This window comes from Sparus aurata, chromosome 6 (assembly GCF_900880675.1).
Source record: "Sparus aurata chromosome 6, fSpaAur1.1, whole genome shotgun sequence".
Taxonomy (NCBI): Eukaryota; Metazoa; Chordata; class Actinopteri; order Spariformes; family Sparidae; genus Sparus; species Sparus aurata.
In genome coordinates, this window is record NC_044192.1 from 24,350,947 (window position 1) to 24,374,236 (window position 23,290).

The window sequence follows — 23,290 nt, forward strand, 5'->3', positions numbered from 1 at the left end:
CTGTTCATCCATTTCTTCCTCATACTTCCACAAGTATTTTTACATGTACTGTATGTAGCAAAAAACTGATCAATGCGTGTTGTTTTTAAAGGGACAGTTCACCCCAAAATAAAAACACACATTTTTCCTTTTACCTGTAGTGTTGGTATCCATGTAGATTATTTTTGTATGAGTTGCCTAGTTTCAGAGATATTGGGCGGGGATATTCTCTCGAAAATGATGGAACTAGATGGAACTTGACTTGGTGCTCAAAGTGCCAAAAAATCCATTTGGAACAATCAAGAGCAATGTCTCTTGCAAGATATCATAACCATAATCCACGGACCTTGTTGTGAGCAGTTTCATGCAGGAACTATTTTCTCTCTACCAAACTTCACTGTATCACGCGTAGAAGGAACCGTGCATCTGCTCATGGATGGAGATATTCGTGCTGTGACTGGGTGGATGTAAACACTAATGGCAACATCCTCAGCTGAGCTGTAACATTAGCTAGCTTAGTTAGCCTCGTTAGCTAGCCTCTCGTCCATGAGTAATTGCACGCTTCCTTGTGCACAGCGATACGGACAGAAAATAGCTCCTACATTTACATTTGAATTATCTTAAGTAACCGGTCAACAATTTCCGGAAAAAGACATTGCTGTTGAGTTGTTTAAGTCTATTTTTTGGCACTGTGAACACCACAGGCTGAGTGCCAACTAGTTCCATTAGACTCAATAGAAAGCAGACATTTCAATGGCCAATATCTCCAAAACACCTTAAAAACAAAACAATCTACATGGACAATAGCACCACAGAAAAAAGGAAAATATGCATTTATTATGTTAGGGTGACATGTCTCTTTAAATGTATATGTTAAAACTCATGTGTGTGTTTCTTGTGTACAGGTGTGTGCCGTTTTTGAACAGGACTACCCATCTCTGCGTGGCAGCGTCAGCCACCTCCTGGGCAGCGACATCGAGGCAGAGTCGGACCTGGATGATGACGTTAGCTCGGCCCTGCTCTCCCCCAGCGGCCAATCAGACGCTCAGACTCTCGCTCTCATGCTGCAGGAGCAGCTTGACGCTATCAACGAGGAGATAAGGTGCCAAATCACATGCACATTAGACTACAGCTCATGACAGTTTCATGATCCCCACGGGGAAACTGGGTCAGTGCGGCAGCAAGAAACAGGATACAGATAAGAGGAGAACAAAGTATTAAAGATAATGCAATGAATAATTACAAGAAAAGGGACATTTTGAGGATAATACAGCAGATGAAGGTGCTGCTGTTGCTCAGTTAATGCAATGGATGAAGGCCTGTGGCCAGACAGGATGCACCAAAGCTGATAGTGGCATTAGATATGGAGATGATAACATGCAGATAAGACTCCTCACTGTTCGGTTTTGTTTCCAGCTGGAAGAGGACACTGTTTATTGCAGTTTACAGTAAACAAGGTCCTCCTGTGACACCTCAGAATATGCTCCTGGTGAGGAGATGCAAAATAGATGCTGATTATGCTGCAGAGGAACCAGACTCCCTCGAAGTAATAGAAATAATATCTGTACGATAGAAATCATACAAAGTGCTTTTATTATGACATTTCTCCATATAAAGACTTTTACTATAGTCTGAAATGGATGGATGATATGTTCAGTGTTCAGAGATAATTATGTATGTGTGCATGTTTGTGCAGGATGATCCAGGTTGAGAGGGAGTCAGCAGACCTCCGCTCAGACGAGATCGAGTCCCGCGTAAACAGCGGCAGCATGGATGGACTCAATGTTACGCTCCGACCTCGCGCCCTGCCCACTTCTGCCACCGCCCAGTCTCTGGCATCATCCTCCTCCCCACCCACCAGTGGCCACTCCACACCAAAACACCACTCACGCAACGCCAGCCACCATCTAGGCATCATGACTCTGGTCAGAGACCACGCACTGTCACAAAAACAGCAGTATGTTCATTGCAAAAAGCTAAAAGCAAAAAGAGTAACTGTGTGTTGTTTTCGCCCCATAGCCAAGCGACTTGAGGAAACACCGCAGGAAAGTAGCAGTAAGTTTGCAAGCACAGCTCAAATTGCACAGCTTTTTCTGTGGCTTTCGTGTCTGAACTGAAATGCTTTTGTGTCTCTTCCAGTCTCCAGTGGAAGTGGACAAAGCTACAATCAAGTGTGAGACATCTCCCCCCTCGTCTCCCCGCAGTTTACGCCTGGAAACCAATTTTGCCCAGTTCACAGGCAGTCTAGAGGATGGACGAGGGTAAACAAACACACACATACAGAGGTAGCACAGTAAGATAAATCAACACCAGTACAGACTCCACTTCAACTTTGGAAGAGATCCTTAATATGTTGAAGACTGTTGTTGCTGGAATAGGATTAGGATACACACAAAAGCAATTGCTTTAATGGCTTATTAATAGTTGAGAATCATATATCATCTCTCGGTGTAACACAATTTGCTCTGTTTGCAGCAAGCAGAAGAAAGGCATCAAGTCGTCTATTGGCCGATTGTTTGGGAAGAAGGAGAAGGGGGGTCGAATGGAACCGACTGTAGGCAGAGATGGACAGACTCTACCGGCCCTTACAGGTCCTCTGCCTAAACTAAATACCCCACACCCACACTGAGGAGACAGTGTGATATACAGAGGTATAAATCAACACTGTTTTGCTGTATTTCAGACTTTGAGATGGGCATCGGTGACTCTATGACTCTGGGAAAACTGGGCACGCAGGCGGAGAGAGACCGCAGGATGAAGAAAAAGTAAATGCTTCCTTTTCTTTCTCTGACTTTGTGTCAGTTTTTTCTCCTGTCCTTGTTACTTGAATGTATTCACAAAAGACATTTCTCGGGTACCTCTCACTTCCCTCTGTCTTTCTTTGATAATTTTTAAATCCCTTGTTAGGCACGAGCTTCTGGAAGACGCCAGGAAAAGAGGTCTGGCATTTGCCCAGTGGGACGGCCCTACTGTTGTCTCCTGGCTAGAGGTACTCCCCTAATCTACTTTTATGTCTGCCAGCCATAAATTCTCACAAAACCTCTCTTTGTCTTTACATCAGGCTGCTACTAGATCAAATACAAAACGTAATATAGTGATATCAAAGACTAGACAGATTATTACTGCACTCCCTGCACCCTTCTATTCAGTCACACTGGAGCTGATGTTGAGTATCTTGATGACTCTCACCAGCTGTGGGTGGGTATGCCTGCGTGGTATGTGGCAGCCTGCCGTGCCAACGTGAAGAGTGGAGCCATCATGTCAGCTCTGTCGGACACAGAGATCCAGCGGGAGATTGGCATCAGCAACCCTCTGCACCGACTCAAACTCCGCCTTGCCATCCAGGAGATGGTCTCCCTCACCAGCCCGTCTGCACCACTCACCTCCAGAACGGTACAGCAAACACACCACCATGATCACGCACACAAGCGTTTCTTCATGCATGTAAACATACGTACACACATAACTAATTGGGCACATGAACTTACAAAGAATTGATTCGGTATTGTGGATGTGAACACATTCGATGCACAAAACACTCAAAAAACTCCTTCACTCTTGGGCTTAACCCTCACTCTGCACCCTGGGGTGATGACTCCTCACTTTTCTTTTATTTTGCTCTTCACACCAGAGGCTTGGTTTATGACTTTCGACTGACTTGTCGTTCTCCGCTGCCATAAATTGCATGAGGTTCTGAGGGAAAACGACTCACAAATAGTGCCAGATATAGCGACAAGCTACCTGCCTGAAATACACTTCCCCCCTAGGCATCACTCAACACAATGTTTGTCTGTGTGTGTGTGTGTTTGTGTGTGTGTGTGTGTGTGTGTGTGTGTGTGTGTGTGTGTGTGAAAATGCACGCATGCGTTCTTGGGTGTGTGTGTGTGTGTGTTTGTGTGCGTATGTGTTTGGGTGTGTTTTTGTCCTCTGAGCAGTCCTCCGGAAATGTGTGGGTGACTCATGAAGAGATGGAGAACCTGGCTTCCTCCACCAAAGCGGTCAGTACCATCTGGGTGCTCCCCTCCCAGCCTAACCCCCACACCCCCCACCACCACCAAACACTCTCTCACACTCACACTGTCCCCACCGCGACACGCATATGTCCTCTCCCGGAAGACCCCTTTAAATACCCACGACATCACACACGCATTTACGCATTTTTGTACTCATGCTGGTATTTGTGTGTGGGCGGTGTAACTGTGATAACCTGTGGTCATGTGGTCTTTGTCGACAGTTAGCTGATGTGATTGAAGGTTAACTGCAGAGTATAAGATAAGTGTGTGTTGCTGAATGAGGAATGTGTGTCTTTTGTTTATCCTCTGTCTCTCTAACCTTGGATATTTTGTGTACCATGCTGCCACTCAGGACAATGAGGAGGGCAGCTGGGCCCAGGTGAGGTTACTGATCTGCTAACATCTGTCTGCACACACTCAGAAACTGTGCCCGCGCTGTTCACATGTTTGCTGTTCACACATGCACACATACTTGTATTTGACTAAAAGAGGGCAGCCAATTCATAATCTGTAAAGTAATAAGTATAGTAGCAACAGACAAACACAGCATTTTATACCCCTTTATTCCTCAGGATTCATACAATATTAGCCAAGAAACAAAACAAAACAAAAACAATGTCAAACAAATTCACAATTTAAAGAGAGTGAGAAAAAAATCCCTCTAACCATCCCTTTATCCAAATCCAAACCAAAGTTTAATGGGGTCTATTCTGGGCTAAGATCCATCCTCCGTCCAGGTTTGGTGGAAATCTGTTTAGTCATTTTTGTGTAATTTTCATCACAAACCAACATACCAACAAACAGGCAGGGGTGGAAACATAATCTCCTCAGTGACAGCTACTGCAACTATCTGTTAGGCTAGGTAGTATCAAGGGCGGCTAGAAAAATATGTCTTCTTGTAGTGTTTGTGAACTTACCCTTTATCATATATATAAACATATGCAACCATCAAACATCCTAGCAATTTGCGTGTTTATCTGTGTTACGCGGCTATATCACCATGGTCCACCTACGCAGCAGTTTTCATATTCTACCTGTTTGGAGCTCTTTTTCAAGTCTATGTGAGTGTGTTCAGACCAGGCTCGAACGACATGTTTCTCACTGTCCTGCTGGCTCTGTTTCATCTGTTAGGGCAGGACAGCTGATGCCTTTGTCGTTTTTGATAGGCCTTTGACACGGCAGACATTTTGACCTTGACCCTGAAACCTTCACAGCGAAATTGAATTCAGTTGATGTTGTTAATACATTGTATTGTGACATATCTGAGGGTGCGTTCTTCGATCCAATCTGATGCTCTGCTCTAAAATGGGGGGGGGGACAGTGTAAGTGAAGACACATACTATTCTAACAATATACCATTAAAAACACGTTTTAGAAACGCAGGTTACTTGCTAATAGGTAACGTCACACACACAAACAGCTCATTCCTCTCTGTTCATGTGAGTTGAATTATTCTGGTTAATTTACCCATCGGTCCACAGTTTTTACATTTAGTTAGCACTGCGATTTTAGAAGCGAGTAAGGTGCTCTGTGTAATCAAACAGTACATCCCAACAGGGCTCTGAATTTACGAACGGTCCAGTTTGTGCCAGAGTGTGCTTTGGTGCTCTGAGTAACTATTTACGAGCACGCCCCTAAATGTCATCCTTGAAAACGACATGGCGCTTGGCGACCTTCCCAACATCAATCTGAGAAGAGGTCCAATCAGAGAGAATGACTAGATACACCTGCATGTTTGAGCAAAGCCTGTAAAGTAATGAGGTGTTCAAAATTCTACCATCCTGCACAGTTGTACTGATTCATGTTAAAATACTTGCAGAATACCCAAGGTACTTTGTTTTTTTTTTGTTTTCACAGCATTTCGACTTGTCTTAGTATGGAAAGCACTTATAAAACTAATTAGGGCTCAGTTCCATTTAAGTTTCCCAGTAAGTAATGACAGTGAGCCGGCCTGCACAATACCAGGGCTTCTGGACCTGGCACATCTAAATAGAATGCCGCCATTTTTAATATTATCAGTAACACACGTTCATACATTCTGAGATAATTCTATTAATTTAGTTACACTAAAAGACACAATTTCCACTTGTTTTACGACTTCAGCAGCTTTTGGGACCAAAGCAAATTGTTTACCTCACCTACAACAGTCCAACATCCACACATATATGTACAGAATATGATACTGAGAGCAGTCTCTCTCTTCTCCTCTTGCAACAGATTAGTCACATTATGTCCTCCTCTCCCTGTAGACTCTGGCGTATGGCGACATGAATCATGAGTGGATAGGGAACGAGTGGCTGCCCAGCCTCGGTCTGCCTCAGTACCGCTCCTACTTCATGGAGTGTCTAGTGGACGCACGCATGCTGGATCATCTGACCAAGAAGGACCTGAGGAGCCACCTCAAGATGGTGGACAGCTTCCATAGGTCTGTAGAAGGGTGATGAGCTTATCTGCTGTTTGATCACTGGAAACGTAAGCAACGGAGATCAGGAGGCTAATGATAGGCATATGTGCTTCTCTATGTGTGTGTGTGTGTGTGTGTGTGTGTGTGTGAGCTTGTTTGTTCTGTCATGTTTGTGTGTGTGTGTGTGTGTGAGCTTGTTTGTTCCATCATGTTTGTGTGTGTGTGTGTGTGTGTGTGTGTGTGTGTGTTTGATTCTGTGTGTGTACCAGGGCTAGTCTGCAGTATGGGATTATGTGCTTGAAGAGACTCAATTATGACAGGAAAGACCTGGAGCGCCGGAGAGAGGACAGCCAACACGACATGAAAGGTACACTTTACACTCACCCTGAAACATACACAGTGACACACACACGTTCCAACGCTTGTTCAGGTCAGAGTACCACCTAGTGGTTACGCCTGATATTGTCAATTTGGCCTGAGCATTGAAAACAGCTGCACCCGAGACCGTCAAAAAGCCAACTGAAGCGGGCCTGCAGTCTTATGATCCAAAGCCCCACATACCAAGAGTAGACATACACACACACACACACAAACCCTGACTTAGATCCAGCCAGCCCTCTCGCCCTTTTGACCTTGAGTTCTGCACATGAACTTGACTCAGCTGTCATGTCAAATCACAATCTTGCCCTGTTTACACACACACACACACGCCGCCTGTTCTAACTTGGAAAGCTGTGTGACAGCTGTGCTTTAAATGAACAAAGGGAGTGTGCCAGTGAGTTGACACTATATGGACATGCACATTATCTCTTTATCTCACTCTCTTTTTCCTTCTCTTTCCAGCTCCCTTACTGGAAATCAAGTTGCTCTGGTTTGCTGGTAATGACGTGCTGACACTCTGTATGACATTGTTGCCACTCTCCTCTTACTTTAAAGACGTGCTGGTGTGGACCAACGAGCAGGTGATCCACTGGGTCCTGTCCATTGGTCTGAGGGAGTACAGTGGCAACTTGTTGGAGAGTGGCGTCCACGGAGCGCTCATCTCTCTGGACGAGACCTTCGACTACAGCAGTCTAGCGCTCATCCTGCAGATCCCTATGCAGAACACACAGGTGGTTAAAGAGGAAAACGCAACTGTTCACAGTCAGGACGCTTTGATGGAGCTGACTTGAGTGGGAGAAAGATATCAAGTTGTGTGATCTGAGGGCCTAGAAAATCTAATCTACAAGTTTGTACCAAGAAGATTTGTTTTATTTTGTTTTTATTCAACACTTTTCTTTCCCAGTTCTGTAAGCTTGTGGCCTTTCTGCAACTAGTCTATCTTCCACCAGTCAGAGTTGTTGAGGTTTTTATGAGATTGGGTGATTTACTTTTAGTTGACGCAGTGGTTTGTGTGCAGTCAGCATTTACCCCTCCTGTCGGCTACGTGGTGCCAACATTTAGTCCTGCTTCAGATTCTGTATCAGTTGTTCTCAAATCAAAAGGCCTCTGTTGTGCTCACTCAGAATTCACTTGAAAGAATTTCCTGGCCACAGTACTCACCCACAGTTTCACATTAACGGGTGAACAAAAAAACATGAAGGTTACTCCAATCTACTAGAGGATTTCTTTAGTTTTATTTTACAAGTATTTCCAGAGCTTTCTTTGACATTTTGCCATCAGCTCCTGTTCATTTCTGCTTGGTTAAACCACAGCTTTTTTACTCCGTGTCGTGCTGACAGAGGTTGCGTGTGCTGTTTTTCAGGCACGGCAGGTTCTGGAGAGGGAATTCAACAACCTGTTGGCCTTGGGGACTGACCGTCGACTAGAGGAGGTGACCTCTCAAGCTGCTGCTATGATCAAATACAGTACTGTCGAGAAAAAAAAGGGAAGAGAAATTGTCTGACCTCCCTGTCTCTTTAGAGTGGGGATGACAAGACGTTTCGACGCTCTCCATCGTGGCGTAAGAGGTTTCGGGCACGCGAGGGAGGGGCGGGGCTGGGCATGATGGCAGGCTCCATGGAAACGCTGCCTGCTGGCTTCCGCATGCCCTCCATGTCCATGCCCCCCTCTGTGAACTTGATGCCCAAGAAACAGCTCCAGCCTGAAGGTGCGTTACAAAACTAACCAAACTCCTCGACCACGATGTGTGTATTCTTCTCTGTGTTTTCTATTTGGCTTCTTTCTGCTTGTCCTGACTGACTAACTGCATGCTGTGTCCTCTCTGTCCACGCTGTGCTCAAACCCATCTCAAGCTCCTCCCCCGGCGCCCCCGAGACTCGACCCCTCGGCCGTACGGACCTATTCATGCTAACTTCTCTCTGCTTACTAACAGGAGCGCTAATGCTAACAGGTAAGCTAACAAATCACTACTTGGTACTGCTGAACTCGCAGGTCAGTGCGCTTTTAATCAGCATTGTCCAGCTGTGTGGCATGATGTAGGAATGTGGCACTAACGATACAGTAGCAGGCTAATGTACGGATATGTGTGTCTGGCTGATTTGAGCCTAGCTTGAAAACCATTTTAAAAATGTTGCTCGAATTGACGAATCAACACAGAATTATCACCTAATTTGCAGTTTCTCCCTGCTTTTTGAAGAGTTTTAGCCTTTTATGGATAATTTTCAGCCAGATACAAACGTGACTCCACATGAACGATGTTTCATTGATGTTGCAAACACTCTTCATCGCTTTGTCACAGTTTCATGAGTCAGTAATAGATCAGTGTTATGTTTCATCTAACCTATTAAAGTGACTTCAAAGGAGAAGTCTGGTGATACTCTATATTATTTTATTGTCAAGGATGAAAAGACCAAAACCAACGACAAACTGATGCAGCTACCAAGTCTGTGTATCCAAAGCTTGATATAGCGAATTTCTCTACGCTGTTGAAAGCAAGTACATCTATGGTGTAGAGTCTACGCCATAGATGTACTTGCTTTCAACAGCGTTTCCTGGTACGCATGAAACACAGGTGAACAGGAAAAAGACAAAGACAGGAAGTGAAAATCAAAACAAGACACATGAGGATAAAACCTACAAAATAATCCTAAGAAATGTTAAATGTGTTTGAGTCATGTTTGCTATGAAACACTGCGCCCAGCTGTGGGAATTATTAAGCCTTAGTAGGAAATAAAACTATGTATTTGTGATGTGTTTTTAAATCTTAATTTGAATTTCATGTAATCTCATTTAGACATCTGCTTGTATGGAAAATGTCAAAGTAAAACCAAGCAGCAGACACAGACTCAGTCTTTCTCGTCCTCTGACTTTTCTCTCTTCCAGTGCATTCTCATTACCTATACGGACACATGCTTGCGGCCTTTTGAGAGTGATATGCCAAATCTGGAGAGGGAGTCCTGGGTGCCACCGCGGGGGGGGGGGGGAGGTGTCTCCACCCCTTTCGTCGCCCAGCCTCACCTCCCACCCTTCACCTCTCACCTCTCCTTCGGACACGTGCAATACAGAGGCCATTTCTGACCTTTGAACTCTGAGAGTGCTCATTGGCTGCGCTCGCTGCTGTAAAGGAGACTCATCCCTGTCTCTCCCGGTTTACCCCAGTGCTCCCAGTAGCCTTGTTGTTGTGGTGTTGTGCTCCTGCTCCCCTGGTCTCAGCTGTGGGTTCTTGTCCTGGTTCTAATCTCTCAACGTGGCCAAGTCCAAACCAATCTTCCTGTGTCATCACATCGTAGGCAACTCCAGAAGTTGGTTAGTGTAAAAACGTTCTGAGGGCATGGTGACAGGTGGTTGATTTGGATTTTGGAATGATGAATACTTGTATAAATGGCAGATCCCACTGCACATTGCCCCTCTACCGGTTATGCAAGGTATTACTCATTTATCGTCTCTGTACATAAAATGGATGACTTATGTTTTTTATAGAAATATATTATATAAATATATATATATTGGAAATATATATGGAAAATAATATGATATCATTGCTGTATGAAACCCAATGCCCTGTATTCGATAGTGACTGTTCTCTCTCTCTCTCTTTCTTTCTCTTTCTCTCTGTGTCGGACCTTTGTGTGTCTTTTGCCGTATGCTGTAAGTGTGTGAATTGTTAGTGGGAGGGTCTCACTAAAGAGGGGATGTGTTTCTACAAGGACTCTTCACAGGTTCATGGGTCCAATTTCAAACTTCTCTCTTTGCCTCTTCTCCTGTTCTTTTCCTTTTCCCTCCTCTTCCTCCTCCTCCTCTTTTACACTATGTAGCCGTTACCTCTCCTCTTTTTGCCTCTCTCGCCTTCAGTATGACACTATGTAGCCTAGACTAGAGAATTATCCTTTAATATGAAGTGTGTCTGTGTGTGTGTGTGTGTGTGTGTGTGCGCGCGCGTGTGTGTTTGTGTTTGTATGAGTGAGCGAGCAAACGAATGAGTCTGTCCACTGAGAGGTTGTGTGTGAAAGGCCGACCCCAGCCATGTGACCATGACGTTTCTCTGTGGATGGGTAGTGTGAACACCGTAGCTCCTCTCTGTCGATTCCTTACTTTTTTCTCTCAAATCAAACTGTAAACTGCTGCTCAACATCAGCCAATGATAAACCAGAAAACTGCTCAGAGTGACGGCGGAACTTGTCTGATCCCGCTCCGTCACCTCCCATTTAAGTTGCCATGTAGACGTGCCAGTGAGCAGTCAGTACTCTTGGCTGACCAACTCCTCATCCAATGAGAACACAGCAAATGAACCAGTGAAGTGCTGGATGGGTGTACAATCTTTTATTTTTTATTATTTAACAGTTTTTCCAAGGTGTCTAAAGGTGTAATGTGCTATGTGGCAGCTATGAGTACTGTGTCTTTATTCCAGGTGTGAAACAATGCTGACAAATCAAGATTTTATTATTTGGCTATTTAAAAAAAGTGAACTGTATTTATGACACTATATAGACATAAGTAAAGCTGTTTTTTAAAGATTTGGATGTTGTGTTCCTTTTCAAGTATCTCACCGATGACACACAATGTATTGAAAATGGTCTTTATTGCAAGAATTGGACGGAAAATATCACTTTCTTCAGAAACATCTACAAATACACAACAATCTTAGTTATAAAAGTCAAAAATAAGTTAGCAAAAAAATAAAAAATAAAATGGCAAATCCACTCTGTAGAAAAAGGGAACGTATTTACATCACTAGCATTCATAACCAGTTTAAATTAAGCAGATCTTGGTCAAAACTGCCATGGTACATATTGGCCCCACAAATAAACTCATGTTTTTTTTAAGCATTAAAAACACACACAAAAAGAATGAAAAGAAGGTCAGGGAAAGGTTTCGAAAAGAGGAAAACTTAAATTAAGTAAAGAGAAAACCAGAGACAGGGATCCACTTTAGAAACTAGGTGTTGGGGTCATGCAGCAAAGTCCTTGAATCTCTAGGTAGACTAAGCTCCTGTAGCTCTGACGCACAGATCTGGACCGCGGGATAAGGCGGGAATAAAGGGAATACGGCCTCATTGGGAACAGGAGGAATTCAGTTTCACTAGTAGACCCATTGATCAGCATAGTTATGATTCAAATAAATCACTGTTTTTTAAATTTTAGCATAAGACACTCAGATCAGTAGAGCTGAAAAATATATTAGAATTTAGGATGCCTTGTTGGCCAGCTTCGCCAATTTCCGTGTTGCTTTTCGTCAGTGGTTCTATGGGTCCGCCGTTTGGAGGCTCTACTTAGGAATGTCCATTGGAAAGGCCACAGCTCCATCTGCTGCGGAGATGCTGTTCACGATGGAGGTCAGGGCGCGCATGTTCCCCTGCTCTGGAGAGTCGGTAGCACTCAGGAGATCTGCAAATAAACCAAGACCCACACATTTAGTATAGCGAGGGTGTACTGATCTGTCTGCGCCGTCCAATGAGACTGCGTGTGTGAACTGCACTCACCCTCGCTGCTGTAGCTCTGCGTGCACTGCTCGGGAGTGCTGCTCCACTCAGGGCTGCTGCAGCAGGTGCTGCCCGAACTGGGCTCGCTGGACGACGACACCTGTGACCACGGAGATGCACACACAGAAGTTGCTGTCAGTCAATGTGTGTTATGGCATGGCACACCCTGCCCCACACAGAAACACGGCCCACACACCACTGCCACTGCATCCTGTGACAAATACGTGTGCCGAATGAATACTATCTACACAAGAGAAACAAGACTTTCCATCAGAAAAACTCAGTTTAGGTCGGTTTGTTATTGTCGTCTCTTTGAACATTCAAATAGCCAAAAACGTTCCGTATTCCAGCACACGACATCTGAAAACTATGATACTTCTGATCTTAAAAAAGCTTTTTTGAATGACTGGAAGATAATGACATCGTGTTCTATGCCCAGTAGATAACTGGATACACCATCCTTCCCAAATTGAAACCTCAAAACTTTGCCAATTCTAATCAATTCTGAAGCAAGTTTTGGGGTGTTTAAGTCTCTCAAAGCTACAAATTGTCCAGACTGGTTTTACTTTGACAATTTCTCAAATTTTTTGGCTATTAAGCGTCCCTCTGTCTCTACTTCACATTTCACTGTTGTCCTTACATATTCATCCTCTATCCAAAATGACATCCTTTTCCCTGGGTGTTCTTTCTGTTTGCCTTTTGGCTCTGTGCTCAGTGTTCAATGTGATCTTCTACTTCTACTCATCCCTCCTCTGTCCTACTCACTCTGGGTTGGGTCGCGCTTGGTCGGTAGTGCAGTCCCTGCTGTCCCGTCTCAGTGTCCTGCTGGTTGAGGGAAGACACCAGGGCCTGCAGCCTCTCGATGTACTGGATGGCACTCCGCAAGATCTCCACCTTGGGCAGCCTCTGGTTTGGGTTCATCAGGGTGCTCCTCTTCAGAGCATCGAAGGCCTCGTTCACCTTCTTCAGACGCCTCTTCTCCCTCATCGTGGCTGCCCTTCGACGGTCCATGGTAACCGTCTTCCTTTTGCACAGCTTACAGGCCCAGGGCAGGCACTGGCCCGGGCAGTGAGGCTCAGAGTGAGGTGACAGGCTGGATGGAGAAGCTTTCTCCTCTGTTCCTGTCACCCCAACTCCAACGCCCCCAGACAGACTCCCACACAAGCCCATCATGGAGTTCCTATCCTGGTAGGCGCCCTGGTCATACGCCCCAGGCAGCCGAGAGGGGAAGTAGCTGTCTCCCCCCTCGTAGAAGCGCTGGTCAGGGAAGAAGTAGGGGTTGGTCTCAAAAAGCTCCATACTGGACAACGCTGTGGTCTGAAAGGGGACGAAGATTCCTGCTTCCCCTGGAAACTCTGCTCTACTGTATGTTGACTTCTTCGGTCCTGCGCCTTGAGCGTGTGTGTCCGAGTGTAGGTGTGTGTGGCTGCCTTGCCTGGGTTTGTGATGAGGGGAAGACGTGTGTGGAACAACTGGTGTGGAGCAACTGTAGGCTGGCATTTAAACCCCTCTGCCTGCTGCAGGATCACAGGGTTAAATTTAGCACGAGCCCCCAGAAACCTGACACGACGTTTAGCTGTTGCTGCACATCTACACTTCACATCTCTGTTGGGCTCTGCTCTCTAGGGCTTTAAGGCCCGTTTATGTGTGTGTGTTTATGTGCCCTTGTGTGGGTCTGCGCTCATGTGTGTCTTAAGAGGCCAGGATATGATCAAGTTGCCGTGGAAATGGGAGAGATAACCTGGGATCAAAGATGCCCGTCTTAATGAGCTAATCCCAGACTCGCGTCTCCCTCCATGACACCATACATGAAGTCCCCTGCCATGGGGGTGGAGGAGGGGGACGGACGGGCGGCAGGGACAGTCTGGAAACAGCTGTCACTTCTACTAGAAGCCAATGATATACAATGACAAGATGTTGTTTGACTCTAAGTTCGCGATGCGAAGGAAATGAGGCCAGAGATTGTTGTTTACTCAATACTAGGTAGCAGATAAACACTTGTTGTTGTGGCTGAAGGTTCAGAGTTATCAACTTGATCGATACTAAATGTGTTACAGCTGAGGGGACACAAAAGCTCCTGCCATTGCTGGGTCTTGGTTTTATGTTACCACATTAATATCTTCTGACTCTCCCTCTAAGATGATTGCGCAGTGTGATGCAAGTGACCTTCTGAGCTAAACTGAACTCAGTCAGACAGGCCTGTGCAGGAATGGACAGAGTATAGTACAGGAAGCCGAGAACCGAGTTGACACTTGCTCGCATTACTCACGGAAATCATGGGACAATAATGAGACGACCACGCAGAGGCATGGCCTTCGTTGTCCTGACCTCTTCCAGTCAGTCGTAGTGTTAGCCTAGCCACCGGGTGTTAATCTTTCCAGGACATGATTCACCTCATAGCTCACCGGCTAATTCGGACCGGCTTCCGCCAGCGCGGACAAACCGCCAAAACACACACTTCTGTCGGTAGAGAAGTGGCCTTGAATGACAAGCATAGTGTGAGATGTGTTATCCCTGTGTTATCCTTTTATCATTACTATAGGTTTATCACAGTACACATACCTGGCAGGAAATGTTTGCTGGAAACAGCTATTGCTCTCATTGGTAAATCATCTGATCAGGGCTGACATTCAGTAGCATCTTCTTAACATTAGCAAAAAGGTTTTAGTTGGCAAGCTAATGCTAGTACAGTTTTTTGGTTAAAGCAACGTAATTTCAAATGTAACAGTGAAAAACATAGCGATGTGTAGTAACATTATTTGATTAGTCTGAGCAGACATCTGAGGCAGCATGTAAACCAGTAGGCTACGTCCCCCTTACTACTTGCAATTCATGGTGTAGGTTACAGCACAGTGCTTAGTTTTATGGTGGTTCTTATCTGACACACTGAGCCTCTTTGGCCAGTTACCTCGCTACAGCTTTTGTGGGTGTGGGTGAATTTATTATACAAGCGGTAGCTTCCCTAAACTCTTGTTACACTAACCTAGGCCTAGGTAAAACATTTTATTTGCCAACCTAATGGATGGATAGTTTTTGATTAAAGCAACATAATGTAAAATCTAACAGAGAAAAACATAAATTTAGTAATAAATGTTGTTAATGTATTTTTTGATTAGTCTGAGTAGACACCTCATTAACCACAGTACGACTTCCTAGTAGCAATTTCATGGTGTATGTTTTAGCGCAGTGCTCAGTTGTTTTCATCACTTCTCTGCAATAAAGACACTTTCATTCCTCTGCGTAATAAAGCCTTTTCACAGTTGTGGACTGATATTCGCCTCACATGACGAGTAACTTTTTTTTGACACTACAACACGATAAGCATGTTGTTGTGTATGTAATTGTGTCAGTTTCTGGGTCACTGTACTGTTTATCCTGGGCGTAGTTTACCGGCACTAAATGGAACAGAGCTGTGATTATTATAATTAATTACACTTGTGATTTTACAGCTTTGCAGAGAAATTGCTTTTAGAGAGTGATCTTAATGGGATTCTTAATTAGTGCTTTATTAAAGGCAGATATGAGGGAGCCTAAATAAATGTCAAGCACACACAAAGCGCTGGCAAGAAAGACAAATGTATAGCATGCCGTCTGCTCCAGGTGCCTGGTAAGAGTGATTAATGTGGTGGGCTATTTAATAGAAAAAGTCATATTCCTCAATTAACTATCCTGTTCCTATATTTACTATTTTTACCTATTCTTATATTCCTAACTTATATTTCCTCATTTTAAGGTGTTAACAAGTCAAAAATCACATTGAGACTAGAAATATGGATGACTATAAATCGTTTGTCAGAGGTTAGTGAATCTATCCCCCTCCATGTAAAATGAAATGACTTCTTGATACAGTCAGGGGAGTCAGCGCTGGGACGCAGTGGTCTGGCAGCACTGCGGGCAGTGCATTGTGGTCCAGCTCTTGGCTTTGGGCTCCCGTTTGGGGTCGAGGCAGAGTGCAGAGTGGAGGCTTGGCGCAGGGCTGCGGTGGGCTGTCAGGTTAGTCTGTGATGGATAGTCACTGATGGTGGAGCGAGTACAAAGACGCCTGTGTTGCTCTCAGGGGTACAGCAGGGAGGGGGTCTGCAGTGTGTCAGAGTCACTCATAACCCTCTGTCATCTTAACCCATTGTCAGCAGAACCAGAGAACTCTGTGCATGTGTGTGTGTGTGTGTGTAGGTGTGTGTGTGTGTGTGTGTGTGTGGTAGTAAGTGTCAGGCACACACTTGTGTCTTCTCAGCATTTTGAAGTGAACACTTCAGATGCAGCAAAGCAGAGGATCGGCTGTTTGTTTACTTTGTAACGATAGTGTACATGCTGAATCCTAATTCCATCCTAAATTCAGTCAGATTACGCTCAGAGAAGCAGTTTAAGAAAATACAGATCAGATCAAATATTCACTCAAGTGATATCATTTATCTTTACCTGATCCCCCCACATGTAAGACCATGATAAAATATATTTAAATGTCTGTAATCTCATTTGATTTGAGTCTAAAGAGCACATCTATTGATGGAACAAGTAAAGATCTCAGAGGAACTGACAAACAGCAATAAACCTTCAATTTGTTGTAAAGCAAAAAAAGAAAACAGTGATTTAAAACGGTCAGAGCCAAATTATTCTCGGAAAAATAAAATATATCGATCACTCAAAATGCACTGGAGTGTGTTCACAAGTGTGTATGTGTTTATGTACATGTGCTGTGTAGCAGGGATTGCCCCGTCACTGGCAACACTGTTCCACTTCTCCTCAGTGACAAGCAGCAGCACATTGTGAGACAGCTGAGCAGAGGGGGAGGAGGGGGAAGGGAGTCAGCCCTCCTCACCCCAGGTTAGCCTCAAGATCATCACTGACCTGGAGAGCTGTCATCCGAGCACAGTCGGGAAATCTCAGATATGTAAGAGGAGAGTAGCAGAACAGCAGCAGAGGGGTGTTGATTAAAGATGGATAAACAAAGACGTCTATCCAGTTATAAACAATATGATATGCAACAATAACAACAACAAAAGTGGACTACATTCAATGATATACATGTGTTTGATGATGCTTTATTTTACATGTCCTGGTTTTTCTTCCATGTTTAAAAGAGCTATATAATTTGGAACAAATGAAATGATACGATTTTTTGAGTTAGTTTAGTGTTGATGAGTTTATAACCCACTGATTTCCAGAGAAATGTCCTGAAGCTGAAATCTGAGCCTAATCGCTGGAAAATCTGACAGAGACTTATTTAAACCCAAGTAATTTATCATTAGAAACCTGCTGTGCTTGTCTGTGGACAATTATTTTTATTTTTATTTTTTTTACTAGTTTCTATGTTCAGCAGCGTTTCCCTGCTGTGCACTAATGACAGGAGTCTCCAGGTTAGCTTTCAAGTTTTTCCTCCGCCAAGCAGGTTATGTATCTGCGCATGTCAGTCAATTTGTTTGTTGGCAGGAATAATCAAAAACTACTGAATGGATTTCCACCAAACTTGGATGGAGGATGGGTCCCCACCCAAAATCGGCCCTATTGATTTTTTTTTTTTTTTGTGGGGATCTGGATAAAGAGAAGGATCCAGGAATTTGTACTCTTTTCTCTCTAACTCTCCAAGATAGGGCACTTTTCAACATTTTCAATGATTTCTCAAGGAATAACGCTCGGATTTTGAATAAAGGAATCAGGTGTTTTTTAGCCTGGAGACTGTTGGGCCTTGGCGGAGGAATACGCCCCACTGAGTGCCATTCTAGTTTGAAAATGATCCATTTCAAGTGTACCAATTGAACACTGTCTCTGTTTTCTCTCAAATTACAATTCACTGCTCTCCCCAGGTTCCTTTACAAGTTCCTTGGAAATATATAAACTGTATATTTATCAGTAAATTTCTTGAAATCTATTTAGAAACTCTGAGACTTATTGTGTTAGCATTTTTTGGAACTTTTGTCCCCAAAAGACCCATTTTCATAAAAATGTTCTCATTCATTTGTACTTATTTCTCGAGCACATTTAAAAAACAACAGTTGACCAAAGTGCTGTACAACGAAAAATTACCAAAGCCAGAAAACAAAAAAATAAGAAACACATCAGTTTAAAAGCCAAGAATACAAAAACGCAATACAAATGAAAACACCATAAGATAAAGAGGCAACTTGTTTGTGTCAGAGTTTGGGAGCTTCAGCTGCAGTTTCTGTCAACAGAAAAACCTTGTTGTCCTCTAATACTTTTCTAAAACAGTGGGTAGAGGTCTAAATCCTTGCATATGTGATGAAAATGGCTTTGGTAGGAGTAACATTAACATGGGATATAACAAATTTCAGTGACACAGTTGATTAAAATTGGAAGGAAACTATGTTTAATTTCTGGGTTTAAACTTGAGTGTTTCTGTATGAACCCTGACATTGCTCTGTTTGAAGTCTGGAATTGTGCAATAATGTTATGGACTGGTTAACTGCCTTTTGAAAAGGACATGGTCACCATAGTGACAGCAACAGATGCCCAAGTGTGTCGCCATGATAACACCACGTCTACGACTGAAGCTTTTGATATCAGATTTCCATACAGCACAATGCAGAACTCTCTTCTTTCCAATGATGGTTCATTTATACTGACTACACCACATCATGACAAGCAGTGCACTCCCTCCGAGATGATCACAGACACATCACAATGAAAGCAAATCAATCCACTCTGAAACAAATGAATGGGAGCAGTCAGAGCTGATTACTACTCCACCGCGTGCCACTATTTCTGTTGAGTAATGAACCTTACATAAGCTTACAGCGCTGTACCATTTGAGTGATGTCTAAAGGTGATGTGACACTACTACGGACTGGCTAATCATCGGGAGAATACTCCCATTCATTCCTGCTCAGAATGAAGTGCCCCCACCTGTGTTTTCACAAGGCTCTGGAGGCCTGGAGAAAGCTTTCTAAGTCAGGGGGGAAACAGTAGTTCTGTAGCCCGACCACGCTGCTGCTCACTGGGGCTTTTATCGCAGAGTAATCCCCTACAACAAACAGAATGGCCGGCATGTGCATACGCAGCTGTCGCAGTCTTAGTGCAAGTGGTGTCATGTTAAATCACAGGAATGGACTGAGCCCTTGAGCCATCCGCTGCCCTTCCCTCCGCTGGCATCCCACTCACTGCGAGGCTCCAGCACACATGGACAAACAACCATACATACTCATACCTACATACATAACCCACTTCCCACTTACATACTTTGCAGCACATGGTGGCCCTAAAGTTATTTACTGTAAATAACCTGTGCTCCTCTGCTACAAACATCCACATTAATGACATAACATATATTCCATAGGTGCCACAGGTTGTATGACAAACAGGGCTGGGAGGGTTACTTTGAAAATATATTTCCACAAAATTACTAATTACCTAATAAAAAAACTGAATCAGTAACGTAATCCAAGCATCACAATATTAAAGTCATGTAACTTTCCATTACTTTGGATTACCTCAATACCGAACATACGCGTACAACATATAATGAGCATGTCTTCTGTAAGAATCCCTGTTTTACTGAATGTATCTGCAATCTAACAACAACTTTTTTCTGTAACTTTACTTGATTCCATCGCCTTTTTTTGTACCATGATTATGTAATCCCATTACATGTATTCCATTACTCCCAAAGCCTGATGATGACTCAAATTAGGCACAACAGGCTAGAAAACATCAAGCATCCATATTTGTGAGACTGCCACTTTCATTTAATTTATTGATGGAATGTAACTAAGTATTTCTTACTCAAGTACTGTACAATTTCACTCCATCAAAATTGGAAACAAAAAAGGGCAGGGTTTGAATCCCACTGTGGTGGAGTCTGTATGTTCTCCTTGTGCTTGCGTGGATTTTCTCCAGGTTCTCCAGTTTACCCAACCATCAAAAACATATTCACTAGGTTGATTCTCCAGTCAGAATCGTTGACCAAGGCACTGGCTATGATCTGGAGTTAGTCCCCGGGGACGTACATACTCTGCCCACTGCTCCCTCGGGATGGGTTAAATGCAGACTACCAATCTCACCTTGTTGTACTTTGTATAATCTGAATGATCAAATAAAGATTCTTCTTCAGGAGGCAAATATTGTACTTTTTACTTCACTACATTTATTTGATAACTTTAGTAACACGTTACTTTGGATATTGAATCTTGCATCAGAGCAACAGTTGTGCCTCTTTAAATGTATTTATTTTATCAGGGTTCAGATTTTAAAAGAATTCTGATAATTAAAATGTAATTTTGGATTCCAATAATTGACAAGGCCGATAATCAGTCGACCCAGCGCATACATTATATACACTATATATACAGTATGTATGTGTGTATATCTATAATTTGCGTTTATGTGTATTTTTGATACTTTAGTACATTTATTGCCAGAGGTTTACTATCAGGTTTGGGGGGTAAAGTACGCATGTAATGGGATTACATAATCAGGATACAAAAAAGTAACCTGTATTGTGGTAAAAAAGGATGTAATTAGATTACAGACACACTCGGTGAAAAGGGGGATGGCTGCTAGATTACAACTTTTAAAAAGAGTAACCCTGACACAGGTCTGTAACTGTGCACATGTGCACACATGACAACACTTAACAAGTCACACACTTACAGAAAACACACTTGTTAGCAAGATTAAATAAAAGTCATCCTATTTATATTACATAGTTACACTAATATAATATCACGATACTTGGATAATGTTACTGACTGCATTTTTTAAACAAATAATTAGTAACTGTATCGGAATTTATTTTGTTACTTGTACTCGAGTATGACTTTTGGGTAGGAAGGTATCTGACAGGGTGAAGCGCAGCCCTCATAAATATATCCTGCTTAATCAGAAGGCAATTTACACCTTGACGTTGCCCAAGTGTAAACCACAATGAGCATAGCTCCTCCAGGAGACACAGCTGAATGCCGTCTGAGGCCAGCAATGTGTGTGTGACTGCAGAGTGTTGTGAGCTCGGTGTGGACGACTATGCGGAAACTATGCCCTGATCCCAGTCAGCCCGGCCTTTCAGTGTCATCTTCCATATCTGTCCTCCTGCTATGGGTACAAGGGGAGAGAAGCTTTCTATGTTCCCCCACTATTCTCATCTTAAAGTGTCACATTTCTGACATTATTTATCACTACTCTCAGTTTGAAATTATCTGACTTTATGCCTGTTTCTCTACTCCGAGCTTTGTTTTTCTCTGGCTCCACTGACCTTCTCCCATGTCACCAGTGGGACAAATTTAGCGGCCTGGTTTCTGGAGCGACCAAATAGTCGGACACAACAGAGGGAAAGTGTGTCTGTGTGTGTGTGTGTGTGTGTGTGTGTGTGTCTCCATGGAGGTGAGAAAGAGAGGTCCTGGCTACAGATACCGTTACAAAAATCCAGACACACAACCACAAGAAAGCAAAGAAGGGTAAACAGGCTGAGGCTCACCACCCTGGAGGTATGCAGCAGACGAAGGACACAGGAAGAGAGTGACATAGAAATATTACATATATTTATAAAGTTGCTTCAAAGGTATGAGAACATTAAAAGAATTAGAGTCAGCAAGAGCAATAAAATCATGAGTATGGACAAAAACATGAGAAGAATGTTCAACGGAGGGCTTCAGTCCTAACTATTTTCCCTCTAGGAAGTATTGCATACGCCATAGGGGATAAATAGAGAATGTGTTAAGTTATTCTGGGATGTTGGAATGGAGGTACTGTCGCCATGGAAACATGCAGATCCCTTACCACTCCCTAGACTGAGCCATTCTAGAGCTGCCAAGCTGTGGGTGCCATGTCACCAGGGGTGTTATGCCATTCTTCGTCTCTACGCTGTGTGACGTGCCAGACGCCGCGGTCAAAGCGGTGTGTGCCACTCTTGAATTAGATGCAGAGCGAGGTAAAGATTTCAGTGTGACCATCATAAACATTTAATACTGTAGTGAAAATCACAGGGAGGACAGCAACACCCACCTACCTCTGCACTATGTAATGTGTGCAAGAGGTGGAGTGTGTTAAGGGCTTTGTTTACATGTGAGCACAAATAAAAGAAAATTGTGCGTTACTTGATTTATGAACTTTTTTTGGATGCTTTATATTTGTACTCCATTACATATTAGAGGAAAATACATTTTACTCACTACAATTACTACAAGAGCTTAACAAATATGATGTATTGCTGAAGATTAAACCACCTGACACGATATCAAATTAGAGCAGGAAGGATTTGCTAATGTATTGATCAGTTGATAGACAAAAACTATGCAAATATTTACAATAATTGATTTGTTTGGGTAGTTTTACTTGAAAAATTGCTGTAAGTATAAGCTTGTGAAAGTAAAAAGTCTTGCTTTCTTGTCTTGAATGATAGTAAACTAAGGCTTGGACTATTGGTTGGACAAAAGAAAAGTTGGTGTCACTTTAAAGGGTGATGTCACTCATTTTTACTGCCTCAAAAAGGACTTATAAATAACTTTGCCTTCACTTCTATGAAAGTACTCATATTCAACAAAAAATTCAGAATGGGCAACATATACACATCATACATTATAAGACCATATATCTTGTTAGATCTAGTATATTGTGAGTCAGATTTTGTCCTTTCCTGGTTTTAAAGGCAGCATTAAAGCAAAGTAAATTTCTGAATTAACTGGACTGCTCTACTTGTCTTTAACCACTGACTCATTATATCCATATTACTGATGATTATTTATCAAATATCTCATTGTATTAATAGTTATATATATTAATAGCACCAATAGCCATCCCTACAAAATTGTAACAATGTCTATATTAAGTTAAAAACAGTGATATTTGCTTTAGTCACCCCATCCTTGAATTTATAAAGCACTTTTAAGCGGATTTCAAAATATCGAGATACATTTTGTGTATCATGACATCGCATGGAAATATTGCAATCTCATTTCAAGGCCATCTTGCCAAGCGTACACGATATCCTGTGGGATTTAGTGGTGTCTTTCAGATGGACACTTTCACAGGGGACTTTCCACTCAGGAAAAATCCCCTATTGAGTAATTGTTATCTAAATAACACCCC

At 43.1% G+C, this 23,290-nt stretch overlaps 2 protein-coding genes across 8 annotated transcripts in view; one reads left to right on the forward strand and one right to left on the reverse strand.

The window, feature by feature from the left end:
* ppfia4 (PTPRF interacting protein alpha 4) overlaps window positions 1-11,293 on the forward strand; it is a 61,224-nt gene extending 49,931 nt beyond the window's left edge. For 4 of the 7 annotated variants that reach the window (XM_030419694.1, XM_030419697.1, XM_030419698.1 and 1 more), the window contains 17 exons: window positions 885-1,081; window positions 1,676-1,904; window positions 1,999-2,034; window positions 2,119-2,240; window positions 2,455-2,570; window positions 2,663-2,744; window positions 2,887-2,968; window positions 3,172-3,372; window positions 3,915-3,977; window positions 4,345-4,371; window positions 6,242-6,417; window positions 6,666-6,763; window positions 7,333-7,508; window positions 8,141-8,209; window positions 8,299-8,485; window positions 8,631-8,728; window positions 9,661-11,293. In XM_030419694.1, the coding sequence (XP_030275554.1) occupies window positions 885-1,081; window positions 1,676-1,904; window positions 1,999-2,034; window positions 2,119-2,240; window positions 2,455-2,570; window positions 2,663-2,744; window positions 2,887-2,968; window positions 3,172-3,372; window positions 3,915-3,977; window positions 4,345-4,371; window positions 6,242-6,417; window positions 6,666-6,763; window positions 7,333-7,508; window positions 8,141-8,209; window positions 8,299-8,485; window positions 8,631-8,689 (1,920 nt within the window). In that variant the 3' untranslated portion in view covers window positions 8,690-8,728; window positions 9,661-11,293. The remainder of the gene's footprint in view (window positions 1-884; window positions 1,082-1,675; window positions 1,905-1,998; window positions 2,035-2,118; window positions 2,241-2,454; window positions 2,571-2,662; window positions 2,745-2,886; window positions 2,969-3,171; window positions 3,373-3,914; window positions 3,978-4,344; window positions 4,372-6,241; window positions 6,418-6,665; window positions 6,764-7,332; window positions 7,509-8,140; window positions 8,210-8,298; window positions 8,486-8,630; window positions 8,729-9,660) is intronic. The other 3 variants (XM_030419696.1, XM_030419695.1, XM_030419700.1) reach the window with 3 other exon arrangements.
* Window positions 11,294-11,338: 45 nt separating this feature from the next.
* myog (myogenin) lies at window positions 11,339-13,760 on the reverse strand. The gene is made up of 3 exons (XM_030419701.1): window positions 13,022-13,760; window positions 12,257-12,356; window positions 11,339-12,161 (listed from the first exon to the last, which is right to left on the reverse strand). The coding sequence occupies exons 1-3, from the start codon at window positions 13,754-13,756 to the stop codon at window positions 12,043-12,045; spliced, it is 954 nt and encodes a 317-aa protein (XP_030275561.1). The 5' UTR covers window positions 13,757-13,760; the 3' UTR covers window positions 11,339-12,042.
* Window positions 13,761-23,290: the final 9,530 nt, after the last annotated feature.

Excerpts from the sequence above, each read along its gene's own strand:
- myog (XM_030419701.1), bottom strand. The coding sequence starts at position 13,756 with ATGCCAGCCTACAGTTGCTCCACACCAGTTGTTCCACACACGTCTTCC. Across the intron at positions 12,357-13,021 it reads CAAGCGCGACCCAACCCAGA|GTGTCGTCGTCCAGCGAGCC; the intron begins GTGAGTAGGACA and ends CCGTGGTCACAG. Across the intron at positions 12,162-12,256 it reads GCAGAGCTACAGCAGCGAGG|ATCTCCTGAGTGCTACCGAC; the intron begins GTGAGTGCAGTT and ends GTTTATTTGCAG.